The 13,866-nt window shown below is 40.8% G+C and overlaps 1 protein-coding gene across 1 annotated transcript in view; it reads left to right on the top strand.

Annotated features, from left to right (window-relative positions):
* pitpnc1a (phosphatidylinositol transfer protein cytoplasmic 1a) overlaps positions 1-13,054 on the top strand; it is a 54,722-nt gene extending 41,668 nt beyond the window's left edge. The window contains exons 3-9 of the mRNA XM_085405186.1: positions 815-903; positions 2,281-2,288; positions 6,159-6,230; positions 7,991-8,086; positions 9,485-9,640; positions 10,236-10,299; positions 11,840-13,054. Coding sequence (XP_085261312.1) covers positions 815-903; positions 2,281-2,288; positions 6,159-6,230; positions 7,991-8,086; positions 9,485-9,640; positions 10,236-10,299; positions 11,840-12,150 — 796 coding nt within the window. The 3' untranslated portion in view covers positions 12,151-13,054. The remainder of the gene's footprint in view (positions 1-814; positions 904-2,280; positions 2,289-6,158; positions 6,231-7,990; positions 8,087-9,484; positions 9,641-10,235; positions 10,300-11,839) is intronic.
* The last annotated feature ends 812 nt before the right edge of the window (positions 13,055-13,866 follow it).

Genomic DNA, 13,866 nt, shown 5'->3' with positions numbered 1-13,866 from the left:
TGGAGATGTGAGAGTTAAATAATCAGTGGTTAAGAGAGAATTTTTCTGAAAGGTACAACTTAATGATGACTTTGAGTCCAATTATGCTGCTATTTGCTGCGCTTTGATTGTCTGCTTTTCAGGGAGCAGAAATCTGGACTAAATGTGATTTGGGCTGTAGTGAATTTTTGTCTGATGGCACTCAGTAATGACTGTCTGCAACCCTTCTTTTCTCTCGGCGTCTATTGGCAATTAGGACTTACTGTTCCAAATGTCAAAGTCTCAAAAGTCAATCTTCTCCATTCGCTGGTATTCACTGGTAAATTTGTGTATTTCTCAGATTTCTGACATGGCAATTTCCTTCCAGCTCACCAAAGCCCTGATGTTCCCTTTCCGCAGCAATCTTTTTTTTCTTCTTCTTCTTTTTTTTTTTTGATTAGACATCCAATGAGGTGCTCAACTACTTAGCTGTCAGCATTTAGAATCCATTTGTGCTGAGTAATAGCCCTCCCCCTGTATTTCCTCTATTTGCCTTCCATGCCCTTTTCTATATCTATCACAATGAACGCTGGTGAAACTCCCCTGCAGGGTACAGGGTGTAATCAACTTCCCCAAGGGACTATCATGGCTGCCCTGTATAGCCTCCATTATGACTCCACACAGCTGGATGCTTCTTGTTGCCTGTTCCAGATAATAGCCTAAAGAAGAAGAGTGGAGAAACTTTAAGAGGAAACTACCAAGGCTGCACACAAACTATTTATTTAAGCTGTTCTCTTTCTTCTTCTTCTTCTTCTTCTTCACTTTACTAACCTATCCACTCGTCTATCTTTGACAGCAAGCTCCCCAGTTGGGCCAGAGCAGTGGTCCCCAAGATCTTCTATGTCACAGAGAAGGCTTGGAACTATTACCCATACACTATCACAGGTAATGCTTTAATTATACGCCTTAGTGTGCTCTAAAAGAATTTAGAAGAATTGGTGCAATGATATAGGATCACAACTCTGTCCAGAGCAAATAGATTTAGAATGAACACTGCCGTAAAGGTGGTAATCTGCCTGTTTTTGTTCTCAATAATTAGCATCACTGTTGTGTGGATGATAAAAATCACACTTTAATTCCACCACAACATTAGAGCTAGGCTGATATGTTGGCTGATATTTGCTAAAACCAATATCAGTATTGTTATTTGTAGGGCTGATAAATGAAAAATTGAAAAGTAAACAAGACGTGGGAGAAATACCGTTCAACCATGTTGTGAGTGATGACATTAGATAGTTTGCACACCAGAGGGCACTCTGCAACGTTCCTGTTGGCCTGTTCGAAATGGCACCAACACAACGTCCAGCTGAGCTGAGTAAAGTGTCAGGGCCATTTTACACCTGCTATGCAGAGCTTTGCAAATGAGAAAGTTGACAACAGATTGGCTAGTTGCCATTTTTGCAGGTCAAGCACATCTTGATTTTTGTAACCTGCTGCCTTGTGCTGCCTTGTGCCGCCGTAGCTGCGTCAAAGACACGAGTGTACAACTGTGTCGTTTTTCTTTACCGCTTTGATCACATCGAAACAAGATTCATTTTAAACTTGGTTGTCATGTTTCTTAGTATGTAAACATATAATACCTACATATAGAATGAAATGATGGGTTAATCTGTTTGTTTCATTAGGAAAATAATTATTTCATTGTCAAGTGTTGTTTTTCACCATCTGGTAATTTCTACAACATCGTTCCGTTTTTACATTTCCACAATAAATTTGGCACCAACAAGGTGTCGCTATTTATCTGTCAGATTGTTTTTCTTTGATTTATTTAAAAATATTAGCTGCAATGTGCTTTCTATCAAATGTGTAAATTAAAGCGATAGCATTAAGGTTTTCAAAAAGCTTATAGCAGAGCTAGAACAGCTCTAAATGTCACAAAAATACCGATAGATGGCAACCAGTAAACATCATATTGCATTTGGGATTTTTGTATGTACAGTGTGTTTATATGACAGACTAATATGCGCTCAGCAGGACCGTGCATGTCAAAAACAATCAGTGTCACACAGATTTTTAAAAATGGGGCAATATCATAGTGAAATGGGCTCCTCTCATGTGCTTTTACTGGAAATGAAGTGCTACTGAGCTGAGGCTTAATGGTTCTTTTTTTTTCATTGTGAGCTGAAGTATTTTTTCTTCTCTCCTCTCGTCTTATCTCTCTCATTCTCTTTCATGCCTTTGTCCCCCCACCCACCTCCCCACCCCCCTCAAACTCCCATTCCCATCCATTATACTGATGGCCTCTGCTGATGATATGGTCAGAGTACACGGTGAGTAGTTTTGGTGTACCTGCACGCAGACACACACACTCATACACACACAAAACCACTTTGATCGACCAGCTGCCTGGAAGATCTCGTGTTGTAGAGTTTAAGGGTGAGTGTTAGAAGAGGAGCGGGTTATGTTTGTTGAGCACATCTCTGACAACACCCAACACTATCAGTATCAAGGACATCAGTGCATGCTGAGCAGCATGTACTAGAAGACAGTTGTAATACTTTACTTTATTGTGATATTTGATATTTACTGGTTGTAACAATCATCAGGGCATTTACAGCATGAAGCAATGTCCATATTAACCCAAGTCCTGCCTGTGAGTTCTCAAAATACATGGGCGCAAATATTCACTTTAATATTAGAAAATATCAGAAATGTGGGTGCTGAGCTGGAACTGTCTCAGCTTTACTTCCTGGAACAAGAGAAACAGAGAACACGTCTCCACTGCTCTAGAGTCCAGTGGCGATGGGCTTTACGCCACAGCATCCGTCGCTTTGCAGTGCACTTGGTGATGTAAAGCTTGGATGCTGCTGCTCATCCATGGAAAACCATTCCATAAAGCTCTCTGTGCGCTGTTCTTTAGCTAATCAAAAAGCTACATGAAGTTTGTAGGTCTGTCGTGATTGACTCTGCAGAAAGTTGGCGACCTCTGTGTACTGCGTGCCTCAGCAGCCGCTGACCCTGTTCTGTGATTTCACATGGGCTACTACTTTGAGGCTAATTTGCTGTTGCTACCTAATCACTTTCACTGTCTTATAATACCACTAACAGTTGACTGTGGAATATTTAGTAGTGAGAAAATTTCATGACCGGGCTTATTGTACAGGTGGCATCCTATCACTGTACCATGCTGGAACTCACAGAGAGCGACCCATTCTTTCACAAATGTTTGTAGAGGCAGTCTGCATGCCTAGGTGTTTAATTTTATGCAACTGTGCTGATGAAAGGGATTGAATTTAATAATTTGGATGGGTGAGTAAATACTTTTGGACTACTTTATAGCGTACAAAGAAAACAAAGTGAAATGAATCCAGCTTAAGCTTGGAACAGGACAGACACTGAGACACAGACTGAGGGGGAGACAGCATTATTTGTAAAAGTTGATTATACACTAATGTTAATCAGGGGGATAGGGCACAGACAGGTGAAACTAATCAAGGATAATGAGACAGGAGGAAGTAAAATTAGAAACAAGACAGAAAGAGAAAAGATTACCAAAATAAAAACGTGTAGTGACTAACTTTGCACAACAACAACACCATAATGCACTTAAACTCAACATGAAGAGTAAGTCTGCTATGAAATCAAAATAGGAACAAAGAGCCAAAGCTGAAGCTAAAAAGGAACATGAAAATCAAATATGACAACAAACATTAAACTTAAGAACCAAAAAACCTCAGATTTAAAGACCCAGGACCCAGAACAAGTGGCACTACACCATACAGCTCAGTGCAATTTGAAGCATTATGTTTGTTTAAGTAGTTTAACCTCTTCAGTCACACAAATCTAGTTTTTAGTTATCATGACTGCCATGAATAACATGTTGTGATTGCAGGTATATACGAATATAAGAATATATGCAAGAATAAAAGAGAAAGGGAAATGTGCCCATCTTATCATTCTGTCCTTTTTTTCATCAGATTGTGCTCACAGCAAGTGAAGTCTTTAACAAAACCACCATGCATATCTGAAACAAATGTAATTTCACGTCCGATCCCCAGTGTGATCTGATACCTCGATTAAATCCAAACAAAGTTTATTCTCTTTTATTATTACCATCTGTTTTTTTCACCTCTCTTTCTCTTTTTGACGTTGGGGATTTTTTTGCTGCGGATAATTTCGGAAAATGAGAATAACACAAAAACATCACGGTTAATTTACACCCAAGTAATGGGATAAAAATGGAAATTAAGATTATGAATATCGTCTCAACTGTCGCTTTAAAAGTGAACCTGCGAGACAGCAATAGTCATCATTCGCTGCTGGCAGCTGATGGCACAAAGCAGGGAAGGGTAACACAGATGTCGAGGCATCCCTGTGGAAGGAGTGTAATCCCTCCAGCGTGCAGAGATCTCTTCTGAAGTTAGCTTCCAGTTAGGTAGACGTGGAATATCTCCACAGGGAGAAGCTCAGGACAAATCCTGAAAAAAAAATCATCCAAGTTGCTTTTGGATAAATTAGCTCCTCAGTCTGTCCCTAAGATTGAGCCCAGACACGCATATCTGAATTGATTTGTTTTATTTACTTCCAAGCACATGAGAGTATCAAACTTGTTAGAGTTTCAGATTCGCGTCCAGATCCCTGCTTCAACAACAGCCGCACCCCTGCTGCTCCAGCCTGTTTGTCAATATGAGCTAATCAGGGGAACTTTTCATTAAAGACATTAACAGAAACCCCACAGCTCTCAGCTGTTTGAATGTTTAATTGACTGTTGCCAACAAAAAGCACTAATGATTTGCACCGGGACATTAAGAAGACATGCCCTAAGACATGCCCGCCCAGACACACACATGCACATATGCACGCACACACACGGCTTCTCTGTGTGCGAAGCAGCAGGAATGCATCAGTGAACCACATATAAAATCAGCAGCAGGCCGTTTCTTTAGCCTCGCTGAGATTATGCAACTGCCTCTGCAGCATCTGGATGTTTCAGGGAGGTCACGCCAGCTCATGTGAAACTGTGAAACTTTTCTTGAGTTAACAGCCTTAAGAATATGAGCGTTGTGGCAGCAGCTACTGTGATTTTTGGATGCATGTCACATCGTTACCTCTTACTCTGACTGCAGAGTACAACACATTACTCCTACAGGAGCTCCTCTCCCATGTGGAAACCCATACCACGAAGCCAGCAGTGCACAGTTTTGGTGCTGATGTTAATGCGACAGGAGGTTCGGAGCTCTGCAGTCATTCGTGGCTGAGTTGCCATGGTTTTTGTATCACTTACAGCTGATTGCGATCTAAGATGGAAGACATTTCACCAGCTGACTTGTTGCAGTGGTGGCATCTTATTACAGGACCTTTATTTCTGGCACCAAATTAGGTTTTAAAGAAATATCTTCATTGTTCATCTGTAAATGACAAACACCTTTTTAATATTGACCAGTTTGACTTGAAACAGCAGGTCAGTTGTTACTGATGTAGGTTCAAATTAGTCTTGTTAACCTACTAATCCATGTTAGAGCTGCTTTACGTGTGTAGACATTTATCCTCTGTCACCATAATCAGTATCAGAAACACAGAGACAGTTTTCTTGTTTCTCTTTAAGACTCACAAGGCCACTGAATTGTGCTGAGTAATTACAATAAGGCCTCTCGCTCCACATCACTGTGAATATACCATGTGTAGCATCACTTATTGATGGCATGCATAAACACAAACACTGGCTTTTGCATTTCATGTATCCAGTATTCATCCTTCTACACTGTATAATGATTGTGTTGAGCTTTAATTTGGTTAAAGACAGTAAAAATGGACGAAAACACTAAAGTGTGATGTGGTTTTAAATCTCCGGAGTGAGAGAATAACCATTACTGCTTTGGTTTTGTGTAATAAAACCCAAGATATAAGCCCCTGTCAGACACACGGTCCTCTCCATTAATCTGATCTGGCATCTGAGCGTGTCGGCTTCTTGTGCTTTCAGCACAGCAGCTAAAATGCAGCGAAGCTAAAGAGTAAGCTACTGTAAGACTACATGCACACATATTGACCTAAACAACAGGATGTTGTCACTTTAGCAGACCGATGAAGCTTAAAATGTTAAAAATCTCTGAAAAAGGGGCTGGAACAAACAACATTAAGCAATGCAGTTATTAACAGAGAAACTCACATGTTGTTTATTTCTCACTTTTCCTTCCCTTCAGTGCTCCTTCCTGCCCAAGTTTTCCATCCATATTGAGACCAAATATGAGGATAACAAAGGGAACAACGATAATGTGAGTAAAGCTCCAAGTGCCGTGCCGTTGGAAGTGAATCGTAGGAACAAAGCTGCATCTAAAAGAAAGAGGATAGAATTTAGGTTCTCTCTTTTCATGTACCTTTGCCCTTTTGTGCTCTTTGCTGTCTGCTTTGTTGCCTCATCTTGTTGCTTCTTGTCTTTTCCCCAAAATCAAAAATAATGAATTCTCTTTGTCAGAGGGTTATTGCATCATTGTGTGCCAAGGAAATCAGGAGAATTATCAGTCATTCTGCTGTTCTGATTTCTTCAGGCAGTGATTGCGACTGTTAACATGAATGTTTTTGTCTTCGTTCATTTGTATCTTGGACAATCACAATCTTTTTCAATCTGTCATTATGATAATTTCTCATAGATACTTTGCCAGACACATCTGAACAATAGGTGGACAGTCTGAATCTCTATAACGAGCAAAGTTTTTGGTTAACAGCTCTTTGGGAATCACTTTGTTGGTGCAAAGATACAATTTTATGCCTGTCAAACCTCAGTGTCTTTGGCATTTTTCATACAATTAATTCACAGAAAAATGTGTTTTTCAAGACAGACTAGTAAGAAAGTCCCTAAAGACAAAATTTAAAATTGGTTCTTTGCTAAGTTGTTTGTTATGTGTAGAAACAACAATGGTTCAAATGATCCACTGAAAATGGTCACGTAGACGGACTAGACTGAAAGCAAGTGAAAAAGCAGCCTGTTGTCTTAAGACCAACATTAAAAAACCTTCAGACAATCTGCAGAACTAATGTTTAAGACCACTTTTAAAAATTACAAGAAAGTCTGGCTCCTTTAAAGTAAAATATGAAGAAATAAGAGCTGGTTAAAACCTTTTGCACAGAACTATAGCTATAAAATAGATTGACTGTAATTGTCTTTTATTAAATCAACCTGACAAGGTCCTGCTGGTTGTGTTGAGTATTTCAAACCAGGTAAAAGCACTTCAATTGATCTCCACCTCACCTTCAGAGCAACACTTGGTATTGGCAGTGGAGGCAAGTCTGACTGTTGCACAATATTACTCGAATGCACAATGTAGTAGAAGGAAAAGGCTGCGGCCCCACCTAGTGGTGGATTATGAGAGTTGCAGGAACATCACGATGGTTTCACAGATGGTCAAAATCTCACATTTGAAACTGATTGTAACAAATGTGGGTGCAGGCAAACTCAATAGAAGGGTCTTTCCGCTCTCATGTTAACACCCCACTGGTCCCACCATTTGTGCAGTCACCGCTATTCTCTCTTTATTCCAGCCTCCCTCATTTCTTGTAATAACCTTGGCAGTTGACTCCCTGCCCTTTGCTCCTCGCCCTATACCCATGGAAAAGATTCAAAGAATGCAGGAAGTTAAATTAATGTCCATGACTCAAGAGCGCTTTCACTGCTCTGAAAGGAGCGGATAACTAGTCAACATTGCTTTGCTGCGTCCCGTGAGTCACACAGGAGGAAATCATTGACCACTTGGTGTGACTCACATTCCTACTCACAGTTTGTTTGGCCTATTGTTTGAGGGTAAAGCTAGAAGGACGGGACGTGCTCAGGAAATTATCTTTTTGTCAAACGTAAACCCTTTCAACCACTGCTTTCCTGTACAGCAATATGATGTGTGACTAAAATGACTCCCAGCATTTACGTGATGCGTGAAGCTGCCTTTATAAATCCACCAAGTGACGGCACTTCATCCCACAGCATTTGTCAACGCCACTGATTGAGCTGTCCTCACATACTGAACTGTTCCCTGTTCCTCAGATCTTTGGCAGTGAGCCCAGAGAAGAGGAGATGGATGTGTGTTTGTTGGACATCGCTTACGATGAGATCCCCGAGCGCCACTACAAGGAGTCGGAGGTGAGGAGAGCGACGTCACTGACCTCAGGATGAGGAGTGAATGAATACTTGCAGCCACGGCACAGATACTGTGGAAGGAAGTGGAAAGAAGGGTGAATAGGAGGGAGGAGGAGAGAAGTCAACAACTGAGATGTGAGGAGAAGGGAACAGAATAGGGTGTTATCTTTTCTCCAGAGATTTGACATTTGTATGCGCGTGCGTTCGCTCATCTATCAGGACGTGATGGTCATAAAAAGCTGAGCTATTAATAACCAAGAGGGGTCATGACAGCGCTGCAGTTTTGTTATTGACACCCTCACTTTCACACACGCACCTCCCACCGATCTCTGTCATCCTCTGCTTTTAACCACTGAGAGCTAAGAATAGCACAGACATGCTGTCCATGTGTTATAATCTATTTTATGAACATAATTTACAAAATAAACCTCATGATGTATGAAAGAAGGTATTAAAATAACATTTGAGACCATAAAGTGACAAATGCTTTTGAGTTTTTTGCCGTTTGTATGATCATGGCACAGTCTGGCCGTGGGTGAGTTTGCTGCATCGTCCACTCCTGGCAAGACTGTGGCAATGCTCCAGACCTGCAAACTACCAAAACCTTCTGTTTTTATAGAGATCCTCACACTTGCTGGTGATTTGACTGGATGCAGCATATATGATGCAGTATATAGAACCAAACTATTTGCAGCCAGAGGATTTGCTCCCTGCTGGTCACCAGAAAGAAATCATATTTAAAGCACTTTGACTTTGGCTTCACTTTTTAGACCTTCTTGAAATACAATCTACAGTTAATGAAACTTGTTCAGCAAAACCAGGAGGAAAAGTAAGTGAAGTAAAACATCTTTTGGAGAGATATTTGCTTATTTAAAAATGTGCTTAAAAGCGATTAATCTGTCATTAGCATTTCTCATCTTTCCGTCTCTCAATACACTTGATGAAACATTTTATGCGGAGAAGAATATAACAGACGTCTTCCACCTCCTCTACAAGTACTTTCCCAGCAGGGATAGAGACACTCTGTCACACTCAGATGCATGACTCTAAGACAAATGAGCATCACAGCATAATTAGTCCACTGGGAGCAGTGATTAATGCGTGTAAAGTTTCTGAGACTCCCACTGTGCTTCTTAGCTATACCCTGCATTAGCCTCGTAAATAAAAGCAGATGATCCTGTCCTGTGGGCAGAGAGGAGGAAATTGATGTGTGTGAGAGAGATTAGATGGCAGGAAGTATAGTTTTAATTTGAAGTATTGGTTTGAAAACAGTTCAACAAATTTTCCTTATGGTCTTATGTAAATTTTATGAGGATTATCGACATAAGATTGTTTGTGTTTATTTAACTCCTGGGGAAAAATGAGTTGTTTTTCTGAACCTGGTTTCTTGTGGCCTTGCAGGACCTTCGGTATTTTAAGTCAAAGAAGACGAACCGAGGGCTTCTGCAGGAAGGATGGCTCGACACCCAGGACCCCATCATGTGCTCCTACAAACTGGTCACTGTCAAATTTGAAGTCTGGGGCCTGCAAACCCGTGTGGAGCAGTTTGTACACAAGGTCAGGACAAACCATTTTTGGGGGCAAGAGACACGTTGTAGATGAGTTTCAGCCTGCTTATATCATCGTCTGAGCCAGAGGCGTCCTATCTTTTGCTCTGAAAACATGTGATACACGGCCGTGAGCTAGATCAGCAGTTCTATTATCACCTTCAACAATATCTGCCCTGTTCGCATCCCACAGCTTGCCTTGCAGCACCACCTCCCTTTTTCTTGGCTGCAGAATTTAAACTTTGTATCTCTCATTTCCCAAATCCATTTTGCTACAGCATCTGTCCCTCGGGTCAGCTGTCCCTGCACTATCCTTGCCCAAGGCACCCACACACACACACACACATTGGAGGCAGGTTCATTACTCACAGGCTAACACCAGGAGTGTCCCACATAAATCATAATCCTCTAGGGGTGAACAGAAAATGTTTGAAGTGAGAAATGAAGTGAAACTCTCTGTATCCTTTAGAGCGAATGCCGTCTGATTTGCAGTTTCTCTCCTTGAACTTCCTCCCTGCCTCTGTCCCTGCCTGAATTCATTTTCCTGTGAGCTTGCCTCCTTTGCTTCCCTTTTCTCTCTTTTTATTTTTTGTAATCTTCCTCAGGTGATCCGAGATGTGCTGCTTTTAGGACACAGGCAGGCCTTTGCCTGGGTGGATGAGTGGATTGGTAAGTGCGCAGAAGATGACAGTCTTTAGAAAACTTGGGTTAGTTTCATGTGCAGGCATTGACTCATCTCACGATTGCACCCACTTCACATACATTTTTCCATTTTAAGATGGAGATCATAGACTGTATGCAAAGGATGGACATAGCTAGCATGACATTATCAATTTGTTTATTAATTTCATCAACTTTTAGCTTTGTGACCATCTCCATCTGGTGTTTTTGGAGTTGGAAATATTTGGATATATTTGTCATATTTGGACATGAGCATAGTGTGCTAAGTTATCAACTAAATGTTAGCAAGCTCTTTTTAGCAGGGTGTATGCATGCAGTGTATGGGTACCATGCACAGGAACAGATACCTGTTAATAATTCTAAATAGGGTAAATGCTAGAACCTCCACCACTAAAAACAGAGAAAAGACTCCCTGAATGGCCTGTTAGGACAATTAACCACGAATGATAACATATAAAATGTTCCACACTAGATGGGTGACTCCAGTTAGCTGTAGTGTCACCTCTGCTAATTGGTTTTGCCACATCCTACCTCCTCCTACAGAAGTGTGGCTGGTTTGTGTATTTTTGAAACTGTCTTAGAAACTTTGATTTTTCATCTTGTTGATGTCAGAGGTTAGAAGAGAATGCCCAGACTGCTTTTATAGGAAGAGAACATTAACTCAAATTCTCATTATAATCAAGGTATGAAGAACAACATCTCTGATTGTGCAACATGTCAAACTGTAGAGCAGATGGACAACAGCAAAAGACCGCAGGTGTGACTACTGTCAGCTAAGAACGGGAAACTGAGAGTACAGTTTTCTCCTGACACGTATTTCCCTTGAAGCAGTTCGTTGTAAGACCTTGAGAAACCTGTGTGCAATATTTCCACATTTGCAGCCTCACCACATTAAATAAATCTGCAAAGTCCCATTTCCAAAAAGCTCGAGATGCTGTGGACATTGAAAATACAAAGAAGTTGTAAATCTTAAAGTCATATTTTATTCACTGTAGAACACAGAAACCATATCGAATGTACCAAAGTAAGAAAAACATTAGCTCATTTTGAATTTGATGGCAGCTACACGTCTCAAAACAGTTGGGACACGGCCCTGTTTACTGCTGTGTAGCATCCTCTCTTTTTTAACCATGAACATCTGTTAACTTAAGGATATGAGCTGCTTGATTTTCTAGCTTTTTAACAGTCCTGGGTCTTCATAGCTCCATTTCATATTTCATGATGGGTCAAATGGTTTTAAGAGGTGAAAGGCCTGAACCGCAGGCAGGCCAGTTCAGCACCCCACTTCTACTACTACTAAGCTCTGTTCTGAAACACATCTGTTTAAATACTTGATGTGTTTTCTATGTTTTATTGTTAATAAATTATGTGTTTATTAGAATTGCACATCTCTGTGCTTATATCACATAAAAACTGCATTAAAATCTAATAAAAACAATTCTAAAGATTCCTTGTCTCTCATATATGGGGACATGGATAGCTCAGTAGGTATTATTATTAATATTATGTCACTGCTCCAACCCAACAGACATGACCATGGATGAAGTAAGAGAGTACGAGCGTGCCACGCAGGAAGCCACCAACCTGAAGATTGGCACTTTCCCCCCTACCATTTCCATCTCAGAGAACCCCCTGCCATCTAGCACCCGCAGCGGACCCAACAGCGCCCCGTCCACTCCCCTCTCCACCGAAGCCCCTGATTTCCTGTCAGTGCCCAAAGAGCGACCCCGGAAGAAGTCAGCTCCAGAGACTTTGACCCTACCTGATCCAGGCCGCAGGGATTCACTCTTCAAGCTTCCAAGCTTTTTCTCCTGGAACTCCAGTCCGCAACCAGAATGAGAGCGGGGCTAAGCCGCTGTTAAACACCCCTGACCTGCGTATTAGTGGAGGATGCCTACCCAGCACATCCTGCAATGTTCCCTCAGCCATCTGAAGAAGAAGTGACTGTCCTGGTGATCCCAGCCCCTCAGCCGACTCGCCGGTGTTCCAGCAAAGCCAACAGCTCTCAGACTGCCTTTACAGGTACAGCTAGGCATCCACAGCAAGGCCCGCCAAGTGTAAAGGTGTAGTAAATCCCAGTGAGAGTCCAACAAAAGCACCTGCAGGCTCCTCATCCTTCACTTCTCCTTAGAAAACAGCCAGTCTGCACCTTTCATTAATCAGTATGGAGTCCAATTAGCCTGACTGAGTGTAGCATACATTCCTGAAATCGTTTTATCCCACAGTGTCACCTTGTTTTCATCCAAGCTCAGGGTGTGTTGGTGAAAAGATATCGAGAGACTCAGTGCACATAAACTTAACATTTGTTTTCTGCTTTATCTTTAAACATCTCTGGCTTTGTTCATTTATTTGGTAACTGAATTATGTAGTTGGGACTCTTGTTGGCCACTGTAACAGTCGAGTATTATGGTTTTCACAGTCTGATGTAAGGTGATTGTGTATTCTTGTATATACTGTATGAAAAATATAAATGTGACTCAAAAAGAATATCATATCAAGTGATGAAGCTGCTTTGACATTTCTGTAATGTGTCTCAGCAGCCATGATGTTTTCATGAAACAGCATGATTCTTGACTACCGAGGCTGCCCTTAAATATTTGTGAACTGAATGTTTTCCTTATCTGAGCCTTATATGTGATGTCGTGTTTTACAGGAGTTTTTACAGACTTGGTCATGTGGTGTTGTTTTGCTGCTGTATTGACTTCATTGTGGTTTTATTGTGTTCATTTACTGTCATACTATTGATGGGTTTTGTATTCAGTAAATGAAAGTAAATACTGCTGCATCCGTTACTGTGTGGAGAGTTTGTTAATGTGATCTATCTGAATGGAAAGACAGGCTTGTGGCTCATTCAAATGCAACTTTGGAAATCAAGTCATGTTATTGTGGAGAATCCACTTAGCCAAAACAAAAAACGGATCAGACATCAATTGCAGAAACGATAGTCTTTATATAGGGCTTCAAAAGGGGATGTACAACAAATAAACTGCTCGACATCAGAGCAACATATAATGGCTTCCCGAAACTTTCTTTGGTAGCTAAACCCAGAGTAACTTTTGTCTACCACAAAGGATTCTGGGAAACACAGTTTTCTAATGAAAATACCTGTTAAATGCTCCCTTTTAGCAGAAAATTTAATCTATAATTAACAGCACTCACTAAACATGTGGCTAACACTTAAATCACTTACAAAATAACCAAAATGCTGTTATCAAACAATAAACTGCAATAAAGTTACAACATATGCTGTATAAATTAGAATGAGAATCAGAATACTTTATTGATCTCAGAGAAAATTTTGTGGCCAGATATGCTCCAAGACAGTAAGAACAGTAACTAACAAGTTAAATCAGCAGTATTAAATGAGACAATATATTGCAAAATAGCTCTAATATATAAATATCTCAATATATTACGTGAAATTGTATATAGATGAAGCTGAAACTGAGTTCCCCCTCTCATCATACTGCAGATAATTTATCTGAATTTCAGGAGCAAGGCCACACCCCCCTACATGCCACTTTCTGTTCTGTCTACATGCTCAACTTTTGCTAC

Source organism: Rhamphochromis longiceps, linkage group LG4, assembly GCF_057381845.1.
Source record: "Rhamphochromis longiceps isolate RC_006_pf linkage group LG4, R_longiceps_female_GT1.1, whole genome shotgun sequence".
In the NCBI taxonomy this organism is placed as follows: domain Eukaryota; kingdom Metazoa; phylum Chordata; class Actinopteri; order Cichliformes; family Cichlidae; genus Rhamphochromis; species Rhamphochromis longiceps.
This window is presented reverse-complemented; position numbering and strand designations above follow the sequence as displayed.